This window comes from Bos javanicus, chromosome 19 (assembly GCF_032452875.1).
Source record: "Bos javanicus breed banteng chromosome 19, ARS-OSU_banteng_1.0, whole genome shotgun sequence".
Classification (NCBI taxonomy): Eukaryota; Metazoa; Chordata; class Mammalia; order Artiodactyla; family Bovidae; genus Bos; species Bos javanicus.
The window spans coordinates 46,046,363-46,071,513 of NC_083886.1; the positions used below are offsets into that span (position 1 = coordinate 46,046,363).

Genomic DNA, 25,151 nt, shown 5'->3' on the forward strand with positions numbered 1-25,151 from the left:
TTGGAGCTGACGCACAGGTGACAAGGACTCCATCCTGACTCATGTTGTTCTGTGTCTGCAGCTCCTGGCACTGAGCCTGGGTCTCTGAACTGGGGCAGGAATTTGTGCCCCTGGGTGGGACCCAGACCTGCACTGCGGGGCCTGGGGTGGCTGTGAAGATCAGGGGAAGAGAGAACTTCTGAACTCCCTGAAGTAGAGCGAGGCCCCCCTCCCTGCCAAGGCTGGCAGGTTGAAGCGGGAGGGGGCCTTAGGGCAGCAGATGGGGGAGCCATCGATTGCCGCCTCTCATGGAACAATCGGATCTCAGAGTGTCATCGCTGCCTACGGAGGTCAGCTGGGAGCTGGCTGTCAGCTTGCTGTCCCCAACCCAATAGCCTCTGCCAGCTCCCTGAACCAGCCAGGCTGCCGCCTTGTGAGCTAGACGCCTCGGCCCGACCCCCTGTGATTGAGATCAAGGAGCCCACGTGCTTAACTCCATCAGCGGAGTCTTTGTACATTTAATGGGTCACCCAAGAGCACATTTTGCACCACGGAGCCACGAGTGTTTGCCTAGCAAATGGTCGGCGGCAGAACAACCTTGTCAAAAGTGACCTCTTCCCCCTGTGAGCGGCCCCCAGCCCAAGTGACTTCAGCCTCCTGCAACGGAGCCTGTTGTGCGAAGCTTGCCCTCCTGGCCCTGGTTACCAGCTGCTTTGCTCTCTGCCTCTGCACTTGCAGGGGTGATGGTGATGATCAAGTGAGATAATGTATGTGAGGGCCCCAGGAAATGCAGAAGTTATTCTATGTCGATCCAACCAGCAGGAAGCGAGGCCTCCTGAGGTCCAGGCGGCACACCAGGCTGCTGGGGGGTCCAGATGTGAGGCAGTGACTGCTTCTGTGGGACATGGCACACAGGGGGAAAAAACTCATTAAGACTAATTGGAGAGGAGGAAATCCCCGGCTCGCGGAAAGAAATGATGTCTGCTCACTTCTAAAGGGAAGCAGCTCGGTGTCATGCATAGATCCAACCAGACCCAGGTCTGAGTCCTGAAGCTGCCACTTAGCCATCTAACTTCGGGCACGTTTTGTTAACCTTTCTGTCCATTTCCTCATTATACCGCGTAAGGTCGTGAAGTTGTGAGCTGCCTGCAGCCAGTAGGAATGCAGGGTACCCCTTTGCATGCTCCGCTCCTCCAAAAAGGCATGGAAACTGAGCGGGGAGGGGTGCCCCAGGTAAAAGGGGAGGAGGCACCCCCAGAGCAGTTTGAAATTAGCGGCATTATTTACACACTACTCATCAAGTGCTAAATGCCTTTAACATGTTTGTTTTCAGAAGCAATTTAAACACAAGATTCCTGTAATTTTGTTTACGCTATTCATTCATGCAGTCAGCCGCGTCTTCCTGGGGAGACAGAGGTAAACTTGGGTTGAACTGTCGCAATCCGAATGAGTGGAGAGGAGAGCCACGGATGACTCGGGGAGTGGACTTTTGAAGCTAGAGGGAGGAGGACTGTGGTGGGTTCAAGCAGGTGGGGGCTCAGCCTGGAGTCTTACCAAGACCTGGGGACCACTGAAATGCTCTCCCTGACGGTGGAGCTCTGGGCAACCCACACCCAGGCTGTAGGAGGATAGAATGAGCCTTCAAGTACGATCACACCTTCACTCGCCAAGAGAGACCTTTAGTAGCAGGTGGTGCTGCAGAATAAGGGGCAGGTCCCACCCAGAAGGGTGCAAAAGGAGGCACAATGGGGATGTTTTTATACCCAGATGCTTCTAAAAAAAAAAAAAAAAAGATTGTTTCGGGACTTCTCTGGCAGTTCAGTGGTTAAGACTCTGCACTGCCACTGCAGTGGGGCAAGGGTTCGATCCCTGATCGGGGCACTAAGATCCCACATCTCCCTAGGCCGCACAGCCAAAAAAATAAAGTTTGTTGAGGCCTTACAGAGTCAGAAGAGGTTGCTATTCTATCTAGGTATACAGAGAAAAACACACACCAAGGATGGAGATGGTTTATTGATCATTATAATAAAAAATATATATATCCACCTATATATATGTGGGTGTATATATGCAGAAATAAAGGATGAGAGGATATAAACCCAAGTATCAATAGCTCTTACATCGAGGTGGTAGCATTAAGGTTTACACTTCTTATACTGAGTGTGTATTCTGTTTACAATAGGGTAAGAATGATCAACTCTTTTCATTTGGAAATCAAGGCACCATTATCATTGTTAGGACTGCTGCAAGGGGCTGGGCTCTTGCTTCAGGCTTGGGGGATGGGGCTGAAGAGGCCTTTCTCTAAAAGCCAGGAAGAGCCAAGCTGGGACTCTCCCCCATCTGCTCCTCTTCCCATGCTCACCCCTCCTCCACTGCACAGAGCCCTGTGTTAGATGGGGGGTGGGAGGTGGGGGAAAGAGGGTAGGACACAAAGCCCCCCATAGCTAGCTTCCTGCCTGGATGGCATTATAAACGAGGGGGAATGATGGCAGCACCCTTTCAAATAGCAACACGTTAACACTCACAAATGAATATATACATGCTGAGAAGCTGAGTGTAACAAGAGATTAATAAAGAGGGTGAGTAGCAGAATGAACGGCTAGGGGAGGACTGTTAATAAAGGAAGAGGGTGTTGGCGTTAATTGCTCTGAGCCAGGAAGGCAGGTCAGGGCTCCTGATGCAGGCGGCTCCAGGGACCAAGAGGGGCCAGGCGGTCAGGACACCTTGATGGAGCAGCTCCCAGCTGACAGCGCCCCCTTAACCCCCATCAGTTCCTCCCGGTTCTTCTGGTTTCCAGGGTAGTGGGGACTGGAGGGGGGCTCTGCAGGCCAGTTGGATGAGGGGAGGTCGGGAGGAAAGAGAAAATGAGGCTACCTCCCACCATTCCCTTCCCCCACCCCAAAACCCATGTCTCCCCTCCTACCAGCGTCCCTGAGGTGCTTAGAAGGACCCTAGGCCCTCCTCTCACCCGGGTCTCGGCCCACCCTGTCCCCTCCATACTTCTTGTCTCCATCTGCCACTGTGGCCCAGACCATCCTGCTCCCAAATGCCAGTCACCTGGGATTGCCAGGGGCCCAGCTGGCCTCTTCAAGGTGGTGCTGGGAAGGCGGGCGATGCGGCTGCGGCCTCGGGCAACTCCCAGTGAGCGGGAGATGGAGGAACTGTAGTGGGCGGGGGGGGGGGGGGAGGAAGGAAGCAAGGAAGGAGGGTGGGAAGGTCACAGCCAAGTCTGTGGACTACGGAGGGGTGGGGGGATGGGTGGTGGTGGTGAGAGCTAGACACCGAGCCTTGGGAGGAGGGGGAGACTGGGCATCAAAAGGAAGGGGAGATGAGTGGGGTTTGGAAGGGAAGTAGAGGTGAGGGGTGGGCAGTCCACTGCCTGGGTTATCCAGCGAGCATGTCTCCCTCATGGAGAGGGGTCCCGCAGCCTTTACCAAAGGAGGGAGACACCCACCTCTAGTATAATCCCATAATAGCAGGAACCCGGGACCCTCAGTCAGACCATCAGTCGCTGGCCCTGCTCACAAGACCCCCACACTACTGGCTCCAAGGGGTCCACACACACACACACACACACACACACACGTGCAGGGCCTGTAGTTTGCCTGGGCATCTGCTGCCCTGGTAAAAGCTCTTTCTCTGCCTCCACCCCACACATCCCCTCAACCTCACCTCACAGCGCGCCTCTTCTTGCGGGCTGAGGTCCCGGAGAAGGAAGATGCTGGCTTGGGGCCCTTCATGGTGAACAGGGGCATGGGGGCGCTGGGGAGGGAGGGAGACAAAGGGATCAGAAGGGAACCAGAAATGGGTGCTGGCCACTCCCCCCTCCGGCGCCCAGGCTGGTGGGGCTGGGAGGGTGGACGGGATGACCTCTGAGGTTCCCTTCTCCTAGGAGGCGGATTCCTCTCCCTGCCCCACTCGGCCTCGGCTGACAGCTGAGTGACAGCCCTGTTCTGGGAGAACATCCAGGTGTCAGTTTGTGGCGTGTCCAGGGAACTGGAGTTCAGACAGTTTCACCCTTCCACCTGCCTGGCTCTGAGCTTGTTACCGAGAGGAGGGTTCGGGCTGTGGGAGGGATGGGGGGTAGTGGGCAGCCTGCCACCCTTGGCCTCCTGAGTCCAGGTTAGTCTGCAGCCTGTTCGAGTCCAGGTTAGTCTGCAGCATGTTTGTGGTCCTGAGCTGGCTACTGCTCCCCCGCCCTTCCATGTGGGCAGAGGGCAAGGGGGAAAGCAGCTTTCCACCCGAAAACGCCGAATAAAGTTTTCTCAGAATTCCCCTCCCTTCCCAGTTCCAGATGCTGGGCTGGATCTGGGGTGGAAGCAGTGGAAACAGGTATTTCTCAGAGGAACACAGAACTCAGGCCAGGCCTGAGTGATGCAGTGGGGTGGGCATCCCGGGTTAGTTCCTACTCCCTGCTGGCAGGGGGCTTCTGTGAGCTACTGTGGGCATGTCACAAACCAGCACAGAGCTGGTGGCTCTGAAGTATAGACAGACAAGGCAGGACCCCCAAGAGAAGCCATGCCTCGACAGAAACTCATCCTCTGCTCCCCTGGGCCAGGATGCTGGTCAGATCAAAGGGAGAGAGTCATAGAGTCAACTCCAAGAGCAGACTGTCTCCTCTTCCCTTTGATAGCACCTCTGGCGCTTGCTGACCCCTTATCCCCTGTTGGGAGGCTGGAAGGGAGACTCACCTGGGGATGAAGGGCTGATCCAGCCTGTTCAGCTCCTGGGGCACACTGTCCCAGCCAATGCATTCGTGGAAGCCCAGTTTTGCAAGGGGCTCCTCGGAGAGGTCAAAGGTGGCATTGAGGTCCCGAGAGGGCAGGGGAAGAGGAGTGGAGCAGTTCTGCAGAGCGGAAGGGCCCAGGGGCACCCGGCTTTTGATGACAGTAGCTGGGCAGAAGCGAGGGGATGGGCAGGGAGAGGGCGCCCTCTTCCCCGTGGGGGTGCTGGGCCCACATGGAAGCCGAGCCTCAGGCAGGGTCCCCCTCCTCAGGCAGGGCAGGAGGGACTGGCGCTGGCGCTTGGTCCCCAGTTTTGGGGCCGGGGGGCTGTCTGGCTCCGAGGGGCTCGGTCTCCTCCTCTTCTTCTCTGTGGCCTCCCGAGATGCCTGGGGTGGAGTGCAGTCTGGCCCAGGTGGGACCCCCAGAGTGTGTGTGAGGCCACTCAGTTGCCTTGCCATGGTCCGAGTTACAGGGCCCGAGTATCCTGCAGATTCTGGGCAGAGAGGAGGAGGGTGCGGAGAGGGATCAGGAGTTGAAGGAAGAAGAGTTTCTAGAATCTGGGGAGACAGGAGACAGGCAGGAGTGCCTGACTCCTCAGGTCTGCATGACTTCTGGGCCTCTCTGTGCAGATGCCCATGATCCCAGGGGTCCAGCCTCCCATCAAACCATGCATCTGGGGCTGTGGCCACCCCTTGGCAGAAGGAAGCAGAGCAGGGCTGAGACTTACTTGACTCTGAACGCAGCTCTTGAGCCAGAGGTGCCTTCCTGGCTGGGCCAGGCTCCCCAGAAGCCTCCCCTCCAGGCCCAGCGTTTTCCTCTCGCACCAGCTGCTGCAGAGTCTCAAATTCTGTGACCATGTCAGGGGTCAGGAGGTTGGCTGCTTGGAGCAGGGAATACTGGCGCTGGGCCAGGCACAGCACCCTCAGGGCCAACCTGGAAGAGAGGCACGGGGGTCCCCGCCCTGCCTCAGCTCTCTCGGCCACGAGCAGCACACAAGCACTGGACCGCTCCTGCCTTGACGGGACCGCCTGGCCAGCCTCATCACCCTCCCAGTTGTGCTGAAGACCAAGGCTGGCGGAGATGACCGTGGGTAATGGTGGGAGGCTTCACCCACTAAAAATGTCCCCTGACAAAGACGGTACTCGGGAAGTGGGGAAAGGGGACTGGGTGGCCTCGGAACGTCTGAGTTTCCTCTCAGCTCTGCCACCTATGAGTGCTGTGATCTTGAGTAAGTCCATTTCCCAGGGGCCATGAGAGGTCGCAGGGAAGAGGCCGGCTCAAGCCAGACCAACAGCTCAAATTCCAGCTCCAACACTTCCCAGCTGTGTGACCCTGGATCACCTCGCACCCTCAGTGTCCACATCCCTAAAATGCAGATAACACAGGCAGCTATCTCATAGGATTGCTGGGAAGATGAAATGGGTTATTTTTAAAATTTTTGGCCATGCCTGGCAGCTTGTGGGATCCTAGTTCCCTGACTAGGAATTGAACCCCGGACCCTCAGCAGTGAAAATTTAGAGTCCTAACCATTGGACTCCATCGAAGTCCCCAAATGGGTTATTTTAGATATAAAGTGTTTAATGAGTACTTGGTACATACTCAGCACTGTAAGGTTAGCTAATTATTATATTCTAATAATAATAATCATGCCATCTACCTCATTAGGATAAGAGGAGATTAAATAAGACAGGCCATTTGATCTTTGGTTCTGAGGAGACCCTCAAAAATGCATTCAGCCTGCACTTTCTATTTAACAATTGGGATCCTGAAAGAGTGTGTGTGTATTAACATGTACTTTGCATGCACTGAGGGGCCATTTAAAGGAAATTACGAGGATAATGTGATTATTGGTGTTATAAATTTAGATTCTAATAAAGCAAATTTTCTTTCTGTGAGGCACACCTATGATAAAAGAATAAACACAATTATCTCAGTGGGGATTATTCATGGCCAATCATTTATCCCTGGGTAGCACTACCTGCCTGGGCATCTCTGAGCTCTGCCCTCAGTGTGTGCACAGGGAGCCCAAACTCATTTTATAAAGCAGCCTCCAGGCCCCTTTGAAAGAAGGCAGGATATAAATTAAAAAGGACACTGCAGAAACTCATTCTATATCTGCCTGAGCCACAAATTATACAAAAATAAGACAACTGAGAAAAGTGGGCATCTAGGGACAAATGCTCTGACTTGGCTGTCAGATGACCCAGGTCTGACTCCGTCCCTCTCGTCCTGTAGCCCCGGCAAATGCGGAGTTGGTCTATATCACGAGTTTTCAATTTAGGTTTCAAGAAACCCATCAGAGAACATTTTTAATGGAACAGCTCTGCTTTATCTGTTCTACATATTAGACCTCAGGATAAGATTTCATTTGAAGACAGGGCTTTGCTGCTAAAAAAAATTCTGAAAAACCACTGAACTGGAAAATCTAAAATCTACTCAGTGTCCCAGTAGTCTAAGATTCTAAATTCTAAAGTCAAAGTGAAATTATTTTCGATTATCTGGTTGTTAGGGTATTCCCAAGTATCAGGGGCTGCGGATCTAGAATGTTCCACAACCCTTGATACTTTGGGTCTTCCATCACTTTTATTAGTATCTGTTATTAGCTCTGTTTCCCTGGTGGCTCAGTGGTAAAGAACCTGCCTCCTAATGCAGGAGACACAGGTTTAATCCTTGGGTCGGGAAGATCTCCTGGAGAAGGAAATGGTAATCCACTCCAGTATTCCTGCCTGGGAAATCCCATGGACAGAAGAGCTTGGTGGGCTATAGTCCATGGGGGAGCAAAAGAGTCAGACACAACTTAGCAACTAAACAACATTATTAGCTCTGGACTGTGATGCCCAAATCGTAGCCAAAGTTGAAGCCACTTTTCAGAAACCACAAAATCAGAGGCAAAGCAGAAATGAGAACCCTGGTGTCCCCCGTCTTCGCAACGGGGGACTCCAGGCCAAGAGACCCTGAGTCATCAGTGGCAGCCTGTGGTTGTTCCATGGGGGCCCGGGGGCATCCCGCCAGTACATTCCTGCCACTCCTGGGCCCTGGGGAGTCGGCAGCAGGAGGCAGATAATAAGCCACTGATTATTCAGGCTGCAGCATTTTTGCTGAGTCGGGAACAGACACTCCTCAACAAGAAATAAAATTAAACAGGCCCTTCTGTCCGGAAGCTTTAAATACACTGCCTAGCGTGAGGCGTGCTGTGGAGGGAGGTGTCGGGTTGGCAGCAGCAAAGCTAAGTGGCAGAGAATTTATGTTCTGGGGGCCAAGGAAGAAAATACTAGCAGCACCTCTCTATTAAGCACGGAAAGAATGGTCCAAAAGCCATTTCTCTCTGGGTTTGTATTTACTTCTGAGGAGAAATAGCCTCAATCTGTCGATGAGACAGACGACGAACACCTGACTCAGGAAGGCCGTCCCATCCTCAGCGGCCGCCCAACTTCTCTTGGCTGAGCACGGGCAGCTTGGCCCTTAGGCTGGAAAGCATAGCTCCAGCCCCAGGCAGCCCTACCCTACCTTGGCATTCGCCAGCTGTCTGGATGGAATTTGGTGTTTTGCTTCCCTCTTGTCAAACTGCCAGCTACAGAGTAATAAAGAGGCTGCTATGTAAACAGAGTAGGCGATAATAGCAAATTGTTGACGGCAGGTATGGGACAACTGGATGACAAAAGACTTGCCTCTTGGACTTCCCTGGTGTGGTGGTTAAGAATCTGTCTGCCAATGCAGGGGACACGGGGTTTGATCCCTAATCTAGGAAGATCCCACATGCCTTGGAGCAACTAAGCCCGTGCACCGCAAGTACCGAGCCTGCTCTCTACAGCCCATGAGCCACAATAAGAGAAACCTCTGCAATGAAGAATATTCACTGCTTGCCGCAACTGGAGAAAGCCCATGTGCAGCAATGAAGACCCAGCGCAGCCAAAAAAATAAAGACCTGCCTCTTTAACTAAAACACAAACAGAGCTTCTATGATATGCTTGGCACCAGTACTCCTTCCAGGGAGAATTCCATGGTCAGAGGAGCCTGGCAGGCTACAGTCTGTGGGGTTGCAAAGAGTCAGAAACGGCTGAGCGACTTTCACTTTTCTCCTTCCAGGGGGCCTGGAACCCATCACCTCCCGCCTTGGACTCTGGAGAGGAGCAAGAAGATACCTACTGCTTAGAACGGTCCCTGTCCAGGTTTGGTGGTGGGAGGTGGTCCACGACTGGCTTGGGCTGCACGGTCAGGTCAGGGGACCTGGGCGATGGGTGTCTGAGGTTCTGTTCTGGCACCTGGGTTGGAATCTAGACAGGAAGAGTGTCACAGGTAGAGAGCCCAGGGCAGCCTCCCTCGTTTTACCTGCACAGCTCCTGAAACCCACCCATCCTCCACGAGTGGGAATGACAGCTCCTGGAATGATTTGGTCCTAGTAGGGTCCTTCTCTCTCCCAGTTTAGGTCCTCCCTTCTTCCTCCCTTTCTGGTAACACACAGGCTCCCTGCTTTCAGACACACCGGATCTGACTAGTTCTTCCTGCACAGAATCTGAAAGTCTCCCAATGACTGAGATATAAGCCATCCAAGCAGAGAAGCCAGGACTGAAGGGACCCACGAGTTGGGGGAGGGGATTTTCTTCCAATATCCCACCAGCCCATGCCCTACCTCCTTGGCCGGGCCTTCATCCTTGTCCTCTGGGGGCTGCTCCCTATTTGAGGAGTTCCCGTCCACGACCTTCTCCCCTGGGGCCTCTGACCCCAGGCTCTCCTCTTGAAGGACTGCTGACCCTGGCTGGAGCTCTGGGGTGCGGGGCTGGCTGGGGAGATGGGACGGTGAGGGGCAGCTGGGGAGGCTAAGGAGGAAAGGAGAGGTTTGCGAGGTGTGAAGCAGGGGCAAGTGGGAAAAGCAGGGAGGGGCAGGATCTCTGTGGCTTCAGGTGGTACAGAGTCTGTAAGGGGTTGGATGCTCAGGTAACAGGTGGGTAGTAGCTGGGGGTGAAGAAGGAGTCAAGGATTTTCTGGTAACGTGTGGGCACGTTAAGTCACTTCAGGCATGTCTAACTCTTTGCGACCCCGGGGACTGTAGCCTGCCAGTTTCCTCTGTCCATGGGATTCTCCAGGCAGGAATACTGGAGTCGGTTGCCATGCCCTCCTCTAGGAGATCGTCCCAACCCAGGGATCAAACCTGCTTCTCTTACATCTCCTGCATTGGCAGGCAGGTTCTCTACCAGTAGTGCAACCTGGGAAGCCCAGAAAACAATGACACCCACCCCCTGAACGCACCTTCCTGTGAATAGCTGATGCTGCTTATATGGACTGGGGTGTGATTTACTCCTCCAGCACAGAACATTCTAGGTGACAATCAGAATGCTGGGCACTGAATGAGAATCCCTAACCCCACGTGCCAGAACAGAATCGAGGAGTCCTAGCCCTCCACAGGCTGGGGAAAGGACGGGGCAGGACAGGGTGACAGAACTCACGGTTGATGCGGAGTGCCTGGCTTGGGGGACCGTGGAGCGTCGTGAGGTGGGGCCTGGGCTGCTGCCTCATACACCCGGAGCTTCTCCCTCAGGGCGGCCACCTGGAACAAAGCGGCCCATCCCCTCAGAGCCCCCGCTGAGCGCAGGGTGGTGGCAGAGCGACCTCCCCCATGAGTTGCCCCCCGAGTGCCCTGCCCCCTGGTCAAGTTCCCCAGGCGGCTCCTCACCTCAGCCTGGAGCTGCTGGCAGATGGTGGCGTACTGGCTGATGTGACAGTCCAGGCTGATCACGTTGCTCTTCAGCTGAGGTGGGGACACAGGGGAGAGATCTGTTTGTTTATTCAAAGCAGCTTTTGGCAACTACTTCCAATGGCCAGACACTGCTAGGCACCTCACTCACACCCCGGCTGCTCACCCTTAGGACTGAGGAAACGGGGAGGCCAGAGGCTCACCTAACACAGCAGGAGGAGAGCTTGCGTTTGACCCTGAGACCCCGGGCTCCCTGACCCATACGCTCTCCCCAGCCCAGGGGCTTTGCAGCAGTGGATCCGGGAGCCCCAGGGCTCCCTGTGGGAGGCAGGGGAAACCAGGCAACTCTGCTTCTATCTGCACTATATGTTGTTTTACCAAAATAAGGGCCTGCTGCTAAAAACAAATCTGACAAAGATCACTGGCTGACACTCGGCCACTCCGTTCTGTTGCTTTCCTCTTGAGATAATTTAGCCTCAACCATCCCAGCGCTGTGGTATTTGAAGGATGAAGACTGGGTCACCTCTCCTCTGGGCCTTGCGGGAATGCTCGCTCCAGGTACTGGAGGAAGCCGGTGGGTCCTGTCCCCTCCTCTTCCCAGTCTGGGGGCTCCCCCGACACCACTATACCCCCACCCCAGGCTGGCGTCCTGGCTGGCACGCACCGAGAGTTTGATCTCCTTGGCCCGGTCGGCATACTTGAGGGTGTTGTAGGTGTCCTCGTAGGTCAGGCTGGAGGGGCTGACGGCAGCGATCATCACCGTTCGGCAGTTGCCCCCAATGCAGTCCTTGAGGAGGCGGGTCAGCTTGCTGTCCCGGTATGGCACGTGAGACTTTCGGCCCTGGGGACAGTGGGTGGGCGTGGAATGAGTGTCTAGACTAGACAGACCCAGGCCGGGACTCGGTAGCTTTGGGGTTTTGGGGGATATTTATATTTGTATCTATATATATATTTAAAAATTTATTTATTTGGCTACACTGGGTCTTGGTAGTGGCATGCGGGATTTAGTTTCCTGACCAGGGATAGAACCCAGGTCCCCTGCATTGGGAGCATGGAGTCTTAGCCACTAAACTTCCAGGGAAGTCCCTGTTTTTGCTTTTGTTTTTTTTTGTTTTTTCTGACTAAGCTGCTGGGCTTGCAAGATCTTAGTTCTCCAACTAGGGATTGAACCTGGTCCACTACAATGAAAGCACCGAGTTCTAACCACTGGACCACTAGGGAATTTTGACCCAGGGCTGGAGGGAGGGACCCTCGTCCTTGGCAGTGGGTTGTTGCCCTGGGGAGGAGCCTGACTCCGTGCGGCTTTACCTTTGCGTCCGCCAGGGCGTTGAGGACGTTGATGAGGGCCAGCAGCGAGCGGTTGATGTTGGCTCCCTCCCGTAGCCGCTCCCCCTTGGCATGGGTGCTGGACGCCCGCTCTGAGCCTGCCAGGTCAATGAGGCTCATCTTGGCCACGCGAAGGGCCTGGGTCAGACCTGGGATCCGGTCCTGCTGCTTCACGAAGATCTGGGGGCAGAAGGCCGGGGTGAGGGGATGCTGGCCACCAGGAGTCCAGACTCAGGTCCTGGCCTGTGGCCCCTGCTCACCTGGAAGATGGCATGGGAGCGGGAGGACGTAGCGTTGGCATCAGTGGGGTGCTGCGTGCGGTTACGGTTCCCCCGGGTCAGCATGCCCAGCAGCTGCTCAGCTGAGGTTGGCTGCAGAGGAGACACGAAGGGAGGGGGCTATGGTCTCTCCAACCAGGACTTTTCCCTAGCAGAAGGGCCACTCTTCAGAACCAACGTCACCCCCGTGCTATCACCACTGCCACCCCGACAGGATCCAGGACATCCCCAAACTGCCTGGTGAGGGGATCCCAGAGGACCAGTGGGGCTGCCCGTCCCACCTAAGCCCAAGTCTTACCTGGTGGAAGGAAAGTCCTTGTACCACCACCCCTTTGTCGGGGTCCTCACGGATGGCAAGGGGCCCCTTGGGCTCCAGGAGGTCGTGGATCTGCTCATTGTACACCTGAGGAGAAAGGAATCAGGGAGGGGTCTGGTGGAGAGGCTGGTCAGGAAGTCTCTCCCCTAGGGGGCTGGGGGATTCCCAGGCCAGAGAAAATGACAAGACATGCTTGGTGAATGACCCTTGCGAGATGACGTAACGTGACGACTAGGGTCAGTTCACACGCAGTCTCTCTTGGAGCTGTGTCCGCCCTCTGGGCCCCCGTCCTCCCACTTCCTCCTACTCTCTGCCCCTCCTGCCTGCTCCACCCCATTCCCTCTTCAGGTGGTTGTGAGAATGAGGGAGGAGGCTGCCCCGTGCTGGGGCGCCAACAGCCGTACCTCCAGGTAGCTGATGAGCACCTCGAATCTCTTCTCCTCCCGGCAGGCCTCAAGTCTTCTGTACAGCTCCATGGTGGTCAGGTACATGATGCCAGGGTCCCTCTCTCTTCCCAGCATGGTGTGTGTCTTCCCGGCCCCGGTGGCCCCATAGGCAAACACTAGAGAGGACAGAGTAGGGAGGAGGGTGGTGACAGGGCTCCCCCAGGGCATTTTCATCCGGTCAGCCCCTCTCCTCCTCCAAACCCCTTTGCTTCCTTTCGCATGCATGGTTGCACTGCTCCCACCCACCCACAGCCCCTACGTTCCCAGCTGTCGAGTTCTCCGTGTCCTTTCCTGGTCCCCCTGTAGGCCTGCGGACTTGAAGGCAGAGGGGTCTCCACCACGGGTGGAAGCTCGTCCCTTCCTCGGGGCACCTTCTGCAGCCTGGGTAGCTTCCCCTATGGAAAGCCCACAGTTCTTTCCCTCACTTCATGTAGCTCAGCTGATAAGCACACACTTGGAGGTGTGATTTTGCGACGTGTCTTCTCCCTGCTCTAGACTGTAAGCATCCAGAGGGCAGGAACCCTCTCTGTCTGACCTATTGTACCCCAGGGCCCAGCAGAGTGGCCCCCACACCAGAGAAGACTGAGTGAGGGGCCCACAGAGAAGGCAGGGCCAGAGCCTTCCTCATCTGGTGCCCAGCGGAGGGGCAGGCGGGCTCACCTGAGCAGTTGTAGCCCTGGAGGAAGCTGTCCAGGATGCTGTGGGTGGTGTGCTGGAACACATCCTGCTGGGTGGCCGTCTCACCGAAGACCCGGTCAAAGACAAACGTCAGGTCTTTGCCCTTCTTCCTGGGGCCATCTTGGGCGCTGCCCCATTTCAGGCCAAGGAAGCCCCCATCGGGCTCCTCAGGGTCGAACACCAGCACACGCTCGTCTACCACCTGAACCACAGGCCGCCGCTGACTCTCCAGCTCCTTCGGAGTGGGGGGCCGCAGCCGCACCACCACCCGCAACATGCTGTCCTCCACCGCCATCACCATGGCAACACCTGGGCACAGAGGCGATGGAGATGAGGACCAATCTCACTCAGGCCTGACCGGGTATTCCTCAGTCTAGTATTCAGGGGCCTTCTCCCACCTCCTCTACAGCTCATCTCCGTTTTATACCTCGAGAGAATAAAATTATTGATGCCAGCACCAATTACTAACAAATATCTTTCTTCTTCCCTGGTAGCTCAGCTGGTAAAGAATCTGCCTGCAATGCAGGAGACCCCAGTTTGACTTCTGGGTAGGAAAGATCCCCTGGAGAAGGGATAGGCTACCTACTCCAGTATTTCTGGGCTTCCCTGGTGGCTCAGATGGTAAAGAATCCGTTTGCAAAGTGGGAGACCTGGGTTCAATCCCTGGGTTGGGAAGATCCCCTGGAGAAGGGTGTAGTAACTCCAGTATTCTTGCCTGAAGAATTTCCATGGACAGAGGAGTCTGGAGGGCTGCAGTCTATGGTGTCACAAAGAGTCAGACATGACTGAGCGACTAAGAACAGCACAGCACATCTCTTTTTCTCTTGAAATACCACCTTTGCCATATCCAGGTGACTGTATAGGTGGGCTTTCTATTATGTTCCACTAATCTGTCTATTCCTATGCCAACACAATAGTTCCTTTTAAAAGGAACACCATTCCTTAAAAAAAATTTTTTTTATTCATTTATTTGACCACAGTGGGTCTCGGTTGTGACATGGGGTCAAACCCAGCCACCCACAATAGGAACATGGAGTCTGAACCGCTGACCACCAGGGAAGTGCCCACAGTTGCTTCTTTTCTAGCAAGGCCACACCTAACCCTACCCCCAGCTTACTTTTTCATGATTTTCTTGGCTATTTTCAATCATTTTTTTCCTATTTGACTTTAAGAATTATCTTTATCAATTCCATCTCCATTTCAGAACCAATTCCCCTTCAAAAAGCCCAGCTGGGATTACAATTGGAATTAATATTAATTAATTAATATTAAATAATCAGCATCTCCTGATATGATATTTATTTTATATTAGATGTTTTCATATAAGAACATGGCTATTACCTTTTGATTTGTTCAGGTATTTTTTGTAGATTCAGATATTTTCTTTTTTTTTAATGTCATTGTTCTTATTTAATATAATTCCCAAGTACTTTATGAACTTAATTGCTATTATGAATGGAATACCTTCCCCAATCTCCATTTCCAGGCGGTAAACACAAGTAGGGAAAAACATGATTGATTTTTACATATTTGCCTTTTACCTACAATCCTCAAACTCTCTTATTAATTCCAACTGTTTTTTATTAAAGCTTATTGAGTTTTCTGAGTACACAATTGTATATCAGAAAATAATTTTTTTACCCTTTCTTCTCCATGATTATACTAAATATTTCATTTATTGTCTATTGCATTCCCTTGAGTTAAATAATAATGATGAAAATAGGCACCCCTGTCTCGTTTTTGATCTTAAAGGATCTTGATCTTTACTGCTTTATAGAGATATTAGTTTTCGACTTTTAGACAAATAGGTCATTATCATACTAGTAATTTCATCTGTTCTTACTTTTACTCAGAGCTGTTATCAGGAATATCTAGAACTTTATCTGATGCTCTTTCAGCATCTCCTGATATGATTATATGCTTTTTTTCTCCTTTATTTGGTTGGCGTGGTAAATTACTTGATATTATTCTTGGCATCAAATCAATCATGTACTCTTTTTTTAAATTTTTATTTATTTTTTTGGCTGTGCCTGGTCTTAGCTGTAGCATGCAGGATCTTCCATCTTCATTTTGGCATGTGGGATGTTTAGTTGCAGCACGCAGACTATTTAGTGGCATGTGGGCTCCAGCTCCCTGACCCGTGATTGAACCTGAGCCGCCTGCATTGGAACACAGAGTCTCAGCCACTGAACCACCAGGGAAGTACCCCAACTACGCATTCTTGAAGAAATATCCTATTCCGGCCATACTGGAAATTTCCAGTTTTCAGATGGTCAAATATGTCAACCTCTTCTTTTGTTATTTTTATGTCATAGTTAAGAAGACAGTCCTTCCCCAAAGTAATAAACACTTTTAAAAAATATTTCTAATACTTTTCCTTTCTTACATTTAGGTCTTTATCCAGATGGAATTTATTTTTGTGTGTGCGAATGGTATGAGAATATTTCTAAATATCTTTTCTTTCCAAATGGCAAGCAATTATCTCAAGATCATTTATTAAACAGTGAATTCATTCTCCACTAATTTAAATGCCACATTTAACATAACTAAATTCTCATGTAAACATGAATTTGTTTCTGGATTCTCCATTCTGTTTTCCTTTTCCAGTAACTCACTGTTGTAATTATTGTGGTTCTATACCACCTTACTGTTCTTTTTCTTGGACATTCTTGGGCAGCTTATCTTTATATGATTTTAGAGTCAGCTTATGAAGTTCTATGAAAAATCCTGCTAAGATTATTTTGAATTTCTAGATTAATACAAGAATTAGCATCTTTACAATATGAAGTCTTCCATATAGGAATATTGTATCTCTTTTCATCATTTACAACTTTATAATCTTTAGTAAAATTTCATTATTTTCCTCACATAAATTTTGTAAATTTCTTGATAGATTTACAAATAGTTACTGTACAGTCTTTGCTATATTGGAAATAGGCTCTTTTAAAAATTACATTTTCTAATTCGTTTTGCCAGAACATAGGAAAGCTACCGATTTCTGTATGCGGATCTCGTATATGCGGATCTTGTATCTGGCCACCTTGTTGAACTCCCTTATGAGTTCTATTAGATTGTCATTGATTCTCTTAGGTTTTTCAATTAAATGACGATAAGTTTGCAAATAATGACAGTTACTTTCTATTTTTAGCTCGTCTATATTTAGTTCCCCACCCTCCACTACCCATTAGGAATGGGTGCTAAATTCTATCGAATGCTTTTTTGGCACTTGCTAAGATGATCACACGGTGTTTCTCCTTTCTCTGTTCCTGTACAGGGTGACATGGATAGATTTCCTAATGTTGCCTGGTAGTCATTCCAAAAGCTTATTTATGCATTCCCTCTTGAATTCCCCTCAGACCTTCCTGTGTGCTTTTTTCATTTCTCCTTCAAGCCAGCCTACCAAGGGTAAAGATGGAATTTCTGGAATGCAGGAATCACAGATATTCCTGGAAAAGTCCAGCTCAAGTCTAGGAATATATTAACAGGGATAAGAAAAGGTGGTGGGGGCAGGGGGGAGCTGTTCGAGGTTGAGGGGATAGGAATAGATGAATGCTTTCCTAGGAAAGAGTAGGTTCTGCCAACGGGTCACCATTACCAAGGTCATGCAGCAAAGAAACGTGGGATTTCACCTAATACTCCGGCCAACAACTCATGTTTTCCTTGGGGGATGAGGCAGAACCGAGTTGACTTCAAACGCTTGTCCTTCACCCCTAAACTTCCCAACTTCTTCCCCACACAGAACACAGATGTCAACCAATGACTATCTTTCTGAGTTGAATTAATTCTATTCCTGTCTCAGCCATCAGGCCATCACAATAACAAACATAATAGGTAAGTGTCCACTCAGGAACTGTTCTAGACACCTTACACTTTTCATCTCCTTTCGACCCTGTTGTGACCCCACAAGATAGATACTATTATTATTATTTATCTGTTTTTTACTTTGGGGCCACACCTGGCAGCATGAGGCATCTTTGTTTCCAGACCAGGGGACTGAAACCTCACAGTGCAAGCAGGGAGTCTTAACTGCTGAACTGCCAGGTAAGTCCTAATAGATACCATTCTCAGTCATTTTTCAAGGACAAAATTGAGACAGAAAGGGTTAAACAACTTGCCCAAGATCCCAGTGGTAGTGAGTGATGAATCCTGGTTCCAACCCAGGCAGTCTGGCCATAGAGCCTGCTATACTGCCTCGTAATGACATTATATACTACGCTCTCATGCTTACATTGTTGTAATGGTCCCTTATGTTTGTATGATAATTATAATCCCTTTCATGTAACTAGCATTATGCCTTCTGCAAACACTTTCAGATAAATGGACTGGACCTAATTTTCGACACTCAGAATGCCTGTTTCCTATCCTCTCATGTGAAGTTCCTCCAGGGAACTTCACTTTTTTTCGGTTTCACCACACAGCTTGCAGGATCTTAGTACCCTGACCAGGGATCGAACCTGAGCCCTTGGCAGTGAAAGCACAGAGTCCTAACTACTGGACTGCCAGGCAATTCCTAGGAACCTCACTCCTGTGACCAGGCAAGTGAAGGCAGAGGGTGCCTGGTCCCACAGTCTGAGTCTATACTGGCTGCCTTAAGGCCAGTCCCAGCTCCCCCTGGAGAGGGTATTAGCTGAGGAGGAACCACAGAGCAGCGTCACATTCAAAGCAGGAAATTAAAAAGGGCACTGGCAGCAGAGTGCGCCTAACCTTTGCAGTTCTCTCCTCTCCGCCTCCTGAGGGCCAGCGAGGCAGGCTGTTTGCCTAATGAGATGTTTTCCTTCCTACGGAGGAGAAAGCGCTGGGGGCGTGGGGTAGGAGGTGGGGAGGGGGAGGGTGACACCGGCATGGCCCCAGTCAGGACACCTGGGTCCTGGTCTCTGCTTTGGCCTCTGACTGCTGGGGAGGTCTTTCCACCAGCCACACCTCATGGATGTCACATCAGCGTCTCCCTTTGAGAGCTGGAGAGAACAGCTACTGATCTGCGCCTGCCCCAGGGGGATGGGAGATTAATGAGAGAACGTTTGTCAAGTTTGCTTTGATCCTCAGTTGGAAAGAGCATTTCAGCCCAAAGTACAAGGGAGATGATTCTTTAATAAGATCTTCAGGGTTCTGAGCGAGCCACAGTCACGTCCTGTTTCTAACCCGGGGCAGCTCATTAAAACCCGGAGGCTAGTTTGCTGCCAAGCTGGGGATGGGAAGCCAAAATTCGGTTGTTTTCAGGGTAGCTTCCTCTGCCCACCATCATAGGGACGGATAGAACAAACAAACCCACGCTCCTCAGAAGCCCCTGAAGAAGAATGCTTGAGGACTTGAGGGGGTCTGCCTGCAGACACCGGGAGCTCAGAAGGCAGGTGCCTATCCTTGGGTGTTGTACTTTTTATAGCAGTTGTTGTGGCCCCCTTCATTGCTCCTTCACAACTCTAACACAGTGTTTCTTGTCCTTAAGCTCCGAGACATTAGGACCCTCTGCTGATACAGTCTGTGCACCCCGAGATAACTCGGAACCAAATCCAGAACACAGTAGACACTGTGTAATATTTGTCCTACGAACGAATAAAGGCCAGAAAAACCAGGCTGAAGCCAAAAGCCTAAAAATAATTACGATTATATAATAGCTAACATTTATTGAGTACTTACTATGTGTCATGCACTATGCTAAGTGCTTTACAAGTGTTTCATTTAACTTTCACAACAGTCTCATTCTGTAGTTATTGATACAATTGTTACATCCTACACTACAAAGCAAACTGAGGCTCAGGAAGGACATTGTCACATCAGTGGTAAGTAGCAAGGCCAGAACTTGACTTTGTCCTGTCATCAGAGGCACTGCTCTTCATCCAAGGCTGTTCTGCCCTCTACCTGAGCCTTTCCAAGTCCCACTTCCCCTCACCTTAGTGAAAAATGTCCAAAGATGCCTTTTTCTTTCTATGGGTGGTAGTGCAGAGATAGCACTGTGTTCTTTTCTTTTTTGAAAAAGACAAAACTGTAACTAAGGACAGTTTTGTTTATTCCTTTCTAATCATTTTTTATTCTTCTTGTCTTGCAGGCTAGGACATTTATTTTTCTTATCTAGCCAGGACCTTGGGTACAATTTTGAAAGCCGCAATAGGGGCTTCCCTGGTGGCTCAGTGGTAAAGAATCCACCTGGCAAAGCAGGAGACACGGGTTCGATCCCTGGTCTGGGAAGATCCCACATGCTGCAGAGCAACTAAGCCCTCGTGCCACAACTATCGAGCCTGTGCTCTAGAGCCTGGGAGCCGCAACTATAGAATGCCATGTGCTGCAACTGCTGAAGCCCTTGAGCCCTAGAGACTGTGCTTTGCAACAAAACAAGCCACTGCACCACAACCAGCGGGTAGCCCTGGCTTGCCACGACTAGAGAAAAGCCTGCACAGCAAAGAAGACCCAGCACAGCCAAAAATAACTGAATAAATAAAATTATATAGACTGAAAGAAAAAGAAAGCAGCAATAGTGAGCAATCTTGTCTCTTTCCCGATTTTATAGGGAATGTTTCTATTATTTCACTTTTTTGTTGGTTTAAGGAGATTTGCCTCTATTTCTGAAGTGAAGTGAAGTGAAGACCTCTCAGTCGTGTCCAACTCTTTGTGACCCCATGGACTATACAGTCCATAGAATTCTCTAGGCCAGAATACTGGAGTGGGTAGCCATTCCCTTCTCCAGGGGCTCTTCCCAACACAGGGATCGAACCCAGGTCTCCTGCATTGCAGGCAGATTCTTTACGAGTTGAGCCACAAAGGAAACCCAAGAAAATTGGAGTAGGTAGCCTATCCCTTCTCTAGCGGATCTTCCCAACCCAGGAATTGAACCGGGGTCTCCTGCATTGCAGGTGGATTCTTTACCAGTTGAGCTATTAGGGAAGCCCGCCTCTATTTCCAGCTTACCATTAAAAAAAAAACATAAATGGTTATTGACTTATACTTTTGTGCCTAATGGAATATGTTTTTTTCCTTTAATCTGTAAATGTGTAAATTGTATGAATAGATCTTCTAGCATTAAACTATTCTCCCATTCCTGCGATAAATCCAATATGATCATAATGTAGTTTTTTTAGTACATTGTTGGCTTCTCATTACTAATATTTTATTTCAGATTTTTACAACTACATTTATAAAAGAGAATGACTTGAAATTTTCTTTGCCTCATTTTTGGTATAACAAAATAGACTGGAAATGTTTTCTTTTCTTTTTTTTCAGGGAGAGTTTTTACATGTTTGTTGCTGCTGCTAAGTCACTTCAGTTGTGTCCGACTCTGTGTGACCCCATAGACAGCAGCCCACCAGGCTCCGCCGTCCCTGGGATTCTCCAGGCAAGAACACTGGAGTGGGTTGCCATTTCCTTCTCCGATGCATGAAAGTGAAAAGTGAAAGTGAAGTCGCTCAGTCGTGTCCAACTCTTCGTGACCCCATGGACTGCAGCCTACCAGGCTCCTCTGTCCATGGGATTTTTCAGGCAAGAGTACTGGAGTGGGGTGCCATTGCCTTCTACATGTTTCAGTTCAGTTCAGTTCAGTCGCTCAGTTGTGTCCGACTCTTTTGCGACCCCATGAATTACAGCACGCCAGGCCTCCCTGTCCATCACCAACTCCCGGAGTTCACTCAAATTCACGTCCATCGAGTCGGTGATGACATCCAGCCATCTCATCCTCTGCCGTCCCCTTCTGCTCCTGCCCCCAATCCCTCCCAGCATCAGAGTCTTTTCCAATAAGTCAACTCTTCGCATGAGGTGGCCAAAGTACTGGAGTTTCAGCTTTAGCATCATTCCTTCCAAAGAAATCCCAGAGCTGATCTCCTTCAGAATGGACTGGTTGGATCTCCTTGCAGTCCAAGAGACTCTCAAGAGTCTTCTCCAACACCACAGTTCAAAAGCATCAATTCTTCGGCACTCAGCTTTCTTCACAGTCCAGCTCTCACATCCATACATGACCACAGGAAAAACCATAGCCTTGACTAGACGGACCTTTGTTGGCAAAGTAATGTCTCTGCTTTTGAATATGCTGTCTAGGTTGGTCATAACTTTCCTGTTTAGATGCCTGTATATTTCTGGTGGAATTTGGTGGGTTTTATAAATGTGCTTGAAGGTAGGTGGCGCTAGTGGTAAAAAACCTGCCTGCCAGTGCAGGTTAGACGTAAACAGCCTGTTGGATCCCTGGGTGGGGAAGATCTCTTGGAGAAGGGAATGGCAATCCACTCCAGTATTCTTGCTTGAAGAATCCCATGGACAGAGGAGCCTGGCGAGCTACAGTTTATAGGGTTGCACAGAGTTGGACACGACTGAAGTGACTTAGCACCGCAGGGCATGGCACAGAAGGTAGTTTTTAAACTAATTAAATTTCTTCAGTAGTCCTAGGTTTGTTGAAAATTTTCATAGCTTCTTGAATCAGTTTTGGTGAGTTGTTTTTCTTAGAAATTTGCCCAAAAGCATTATCAAAAAGGGTTCCCACTGAAGTCTTTCTCTTTTAATCTTTGAGTAGCCAAAGTTATGTCCCTATTTTAATTCCTAAGGTCATTTTTTCATGTTTCTTTTCTTTAGTCTTAATATTACCAGAGGTCTGGCTTTTTTATTAGTCTTTTCAAAGATACAGTTCTGGGCTAAGTTAATCATCTCTATTATATAGTAAAATTCTATTTCATTAATTTTTGCCCTTAACTCATTTTATTTTCTACACTTTTATTCTGTTGTTCTGTTCTATCTTATTAAAATTGGATATTTGCCTCACTTTGAGCTTGAAAAAGAAAATATTCTAATGTAAGCATTTAAGACTATAAATTTACCTCTAAGTGTTCTTTAACTGCATCACCCAAGTTTTATAAATGGCATTATCACTGTTTAATGCTAATTATTTTTAATTACAATAATGATACCCTATTTGACTGAGTCATTAAAAAAATTTTTTTAAATCCAAGTATGGGTTTATTCCTTTTTCTTTTGTATCTTAAGCTTAACTGCTTGTGGAAATAGAATATGGTTTGTACAGTACTCTGAAAACTCTTTAGATTCACTTTGTGGCCAGACAGAGACAATTTTTATAAAGACCTCTAAATATATGCTACTTGCATACTTTTTTCTTAAAAAAAAGGTAAAAAAAAAAATGGAGCTAGGCTGGATAATAAATATAAAGAGCAACAAATTGAGACACTTTAAAGTCTCTCTGAGGGTGGAAAAATTCAATCATGAAATAGGCAGAGAAGGACTGGATATGTTGGTAGTTGTTTGAAGCATGGAATTTGGTGACCAGAAAGGATAGTGATGAGACTGGAGAAAGCAGGGTAACACCCAGGAGAAGCTTATACAGAAAAATGTTGTGGATGTTCTCCTTGGAGCTAAGCTTAATTTCTCTGCTTCCTAACCTGTAAAATGTAAATATAAGTATCTATGCCATTGCGTTGTTTTGAGGATTAAATGGGTTAACTCATACCTGGTAAGTCAATAAATGTTAGCCAACATAATCAGAATTTATATGACCTACTGGCATTTCCCCCTGATACCAGAAGATCCACAGTCTGAAGTTAAAACAAACAAACAAAAAAACCTATTTCCCATGACAGATCAAGCTTATGTTTTCCGTGTCACTTCAGTACATTAAAGAGTCAAAGCTAAGAGAAAGGGCATCCTAGAAACAACAGCAGAAGGCCTGGTGTTCTGTCATGCAGACGTTCTTTCATTCCTTCCTTTATTCAATCAAATATTTACTAGGTGCCCCAGTAACTAAGTTACGGCCCCTGGCACAGCTCTGCAAACAGCTCTGCATAGATGTACAGAGAGGGTCTTAGCTACTCGATACAGATGTGCAGAGTCCCAGGTCTCCACTCCCGGCGCGCGGAAGGACCCAATTCTTCCTTACGTGTGAGTAAGTAGACCTTTCCCAGGGCGGATGTACAAAGGGCTGGGCCGAGGTGCAGACGTGCGGGCCCCAGTCAAGGTCCCGTACAAATAAGTAGAGGGTTCAGATCTCCCTTGCAGGCATCTAAGGAAGCGACTTCTCCCCGCACCGCCCCACGCAGTGTTCGGAGACCACCACTCAGGACCTGATTGGTCTTCAGGCTGCACCTCTGTGTACTGCACAGAGGCCCGGCTCCGGCTTCCGCCGCCGCCAGCAGGTCGGTCCGCGAGTCCAGACATGAGCGCAGGGGCCCGCGGAACCCGCTCAGCCGTGGGCCAGTGCTTACCCTTCGTCGGTTCTCCGTCGCTGGTGTCGCCGCTCGCTGCAGGGTCCTGCCGCAGCAGACCGGAAACCCGGACCACCAGAGATCGCCCCCTCCCCAAGTACCCTACCCGCGCCAACCTCCGGCCCGCGCCGCGTGTTCAAATTAGCCGGGTCGACTCTTCCGCGCTTCCCATTGGTCGCTGCCCGGGTCGCTGATTGGCTGTTTCCTAAGAAACAAAGTACAGCTCGGCAGTGGCGGGCGCTGTCCACAGTGCGCTTGCGCACTTTGCCTTCCTGCTTGCTGGAGGTTTGAGGGAGTGTGCCTGAGATCGGAAAGAGCAGCAGAAACCAGTATGGGGTAGAGGTACCCAGGGGGGCAGTTATGGCCTGTCTCACTTACCCTTGGGACTGAGTTCGTCATCAAAATGCAGCAGCCAGACATCAAACACGTTTTCAAACCTGCATTTTCTGCGGTCTCAGTCGGCATCCACTTATCCAAAAAGGGATTTTCAGTTGCTGTCCAGGGTTTCTTCTCTTCCGCGACCATCCAAAGAATGAACTTCAAGCCAGCGGAGGCAGAGAATGGCCCACTTGGCTTTATCAGTGTCAGGATTATCATGGACAGACTGTTGAGTATGAGTAGCACACTTTAGGGCACCTCTGGGCAGCACTGTCTCCATCCTCCACAGCGGCCAGCTACTTGGATTCTGGTGGGCCACACTCAGGCTGATCCCCAACCCCGGGGTTTGTGGAGGTCGAAGAGAGAGACTTGCCCTGGAGTCAGGAAGTCTGATTCCAATCCTAGTGACAGAATCATCAATTAGTGCTGAGACTGTGGAAGTCACTTCCGTTTCTCTGGCTGCTTCTTTCTCATCTATAAAATGGGACAAATATCCTGCCCTTCCGACTTATCAGAAGAGCATGGATGGAAAACCATCTTAAGCCTCATCATATATAAGGGGATAGCTATCTAGTCTGATTAGGATGAAGCAGTGGTGGCTGTTAGGAGCCAGTTGCTCCACCCTTTCATTAGTCTGATCTGCCCCGACACAGGACCATAAGCAGGTCGAGTCACGAAAGAAAGCAAAAGACGTAGTTCCCTAACAGGTCTACTATGAAGATGGTTCAGTTCAGTTCAGTTCAGTTGCTCAGTCGTGTCTGACTCTTTGCGACCCCATGGACCACAGCACGCCAGGCCTCCCTGTCCATCACCAACTCCCAGAGTTCACCCAAACTCATGTCCATTGAGTTGGTGATGCCATCCAACCATCTCATCCTCTGTCGTCCCCTTCTCCTCCTGCCCCCAGTCCCTCCCAGCATCAGGGTCTTTTCCAATGAGTCAGCTCTTTGCATCAGGTAGCCAAAGTATTGAAGTTTCAGCTTCAACATCAGTCCTTCCAATGAACACTCAGGACTGATCTCCTTTAGGATGGACTGGTTGGATCCCCTTGCAGTCCAAGGGACTCTCAAGAGTCTTCTCCAACACCACAGTTCAAAAGCATCAATTCTTCAGTGCTCAGTTTTCTTTATAGTCCAACTCTCACATCCAT

The 25,151-nt window shown here is 49.9% G+C and overlaps 1 protein-coding gene and 1 long non-coding RNA gene across 3 annotated transcripts; one reads left to right on the forward strand and one right to left on the reverse strand.

The window, feature by feature from the left end:
• Positions 1-1,974: 1,974 nt before the first annotated feature.
• On the reverse strand, positions 1,975-23,783 carry KIF18B (kinesin family member 18B). 2 transcript variants are annotated; one of them, XM_061392131.1, is made up of 16 exons: positions 23,624-23,782; positions 13,422-13,748; positions 12,720-12,877; positions 12,298-12,402; positions 11,982-12,092; positions 11,704-11,901; positions 11,060-11,236; positions 10,375-10,449; positions 10,148-10,248; positions 9,334-9,520; positions 8,850-8,977; positions 5,431-5,636; positions 4,671-5,196; positions 3,652-3,741; positions 3,037-3,140; positions 1,975-2,800 (listed from the first exon to the last, which is right to left on the reverse strand). In XM_061392131.1, exons 2-16 carry the CDS (start codon positions 13,738-13,740, stop codon positions 2,694-2,696), a joined length of 2,592 nt encoding a protein of 863 aa, XP_061248115.1. In that variant the 5' UTR covers positions 13,741-13,748; positions 23,624-23,782; the 3' UTR covers positions 1,975-2,693. The 2 variants fall into 2 exon arrangements, with proteins under 2 accessions (XP_061248115.1, XP_061248116.1); XM_061392132.1 differs by lacking the exons at positions 8,850-8,977; positions 9,334-9,520 and having other exon boundaries at positions 23,624-23,783.
• On the forward strand, positions 16,251-20,941 carry LOC133232563 (uncharacterized). The gene is made up of 3 exons (XR_009731397.1): positions 16,251-17,270; positions 17,402-17,480; positions 20,652-20,941. It is a non-coding gene; the product is annotated as an uncharacterized LOC133232563 (long non-coding RNA).
• Positions 23,784-25,151: the final 1,368 nt, after the last annotated feature.

Excerpts from the sequence above, each read along its gene's own strand:
- KIF18B (XM_061392131.1), bottom strand. The coding sequence starts at position 13,740 with ATGGTGATGGCGGTGGAGGACAGCATGTTGCGGGTGGTGGTGCGGCTG. Across the intron at positions 9,521-10,147 it reads CCAGGCACTCCGCATCAACC|CCTCCCCAGCTGCCCCTCAC; the intron begins GTGAGTTCTGTC and ends TTTCCTCCTTAG. Across the intron at positions 2,801-3,036 it reads TGGGCCCCTGGCAATCCCAG|AGCCCCCCTCCAGTCCCCAC; the intron begins GTGACTGGCATT and ends ACTGGCCTGCAG.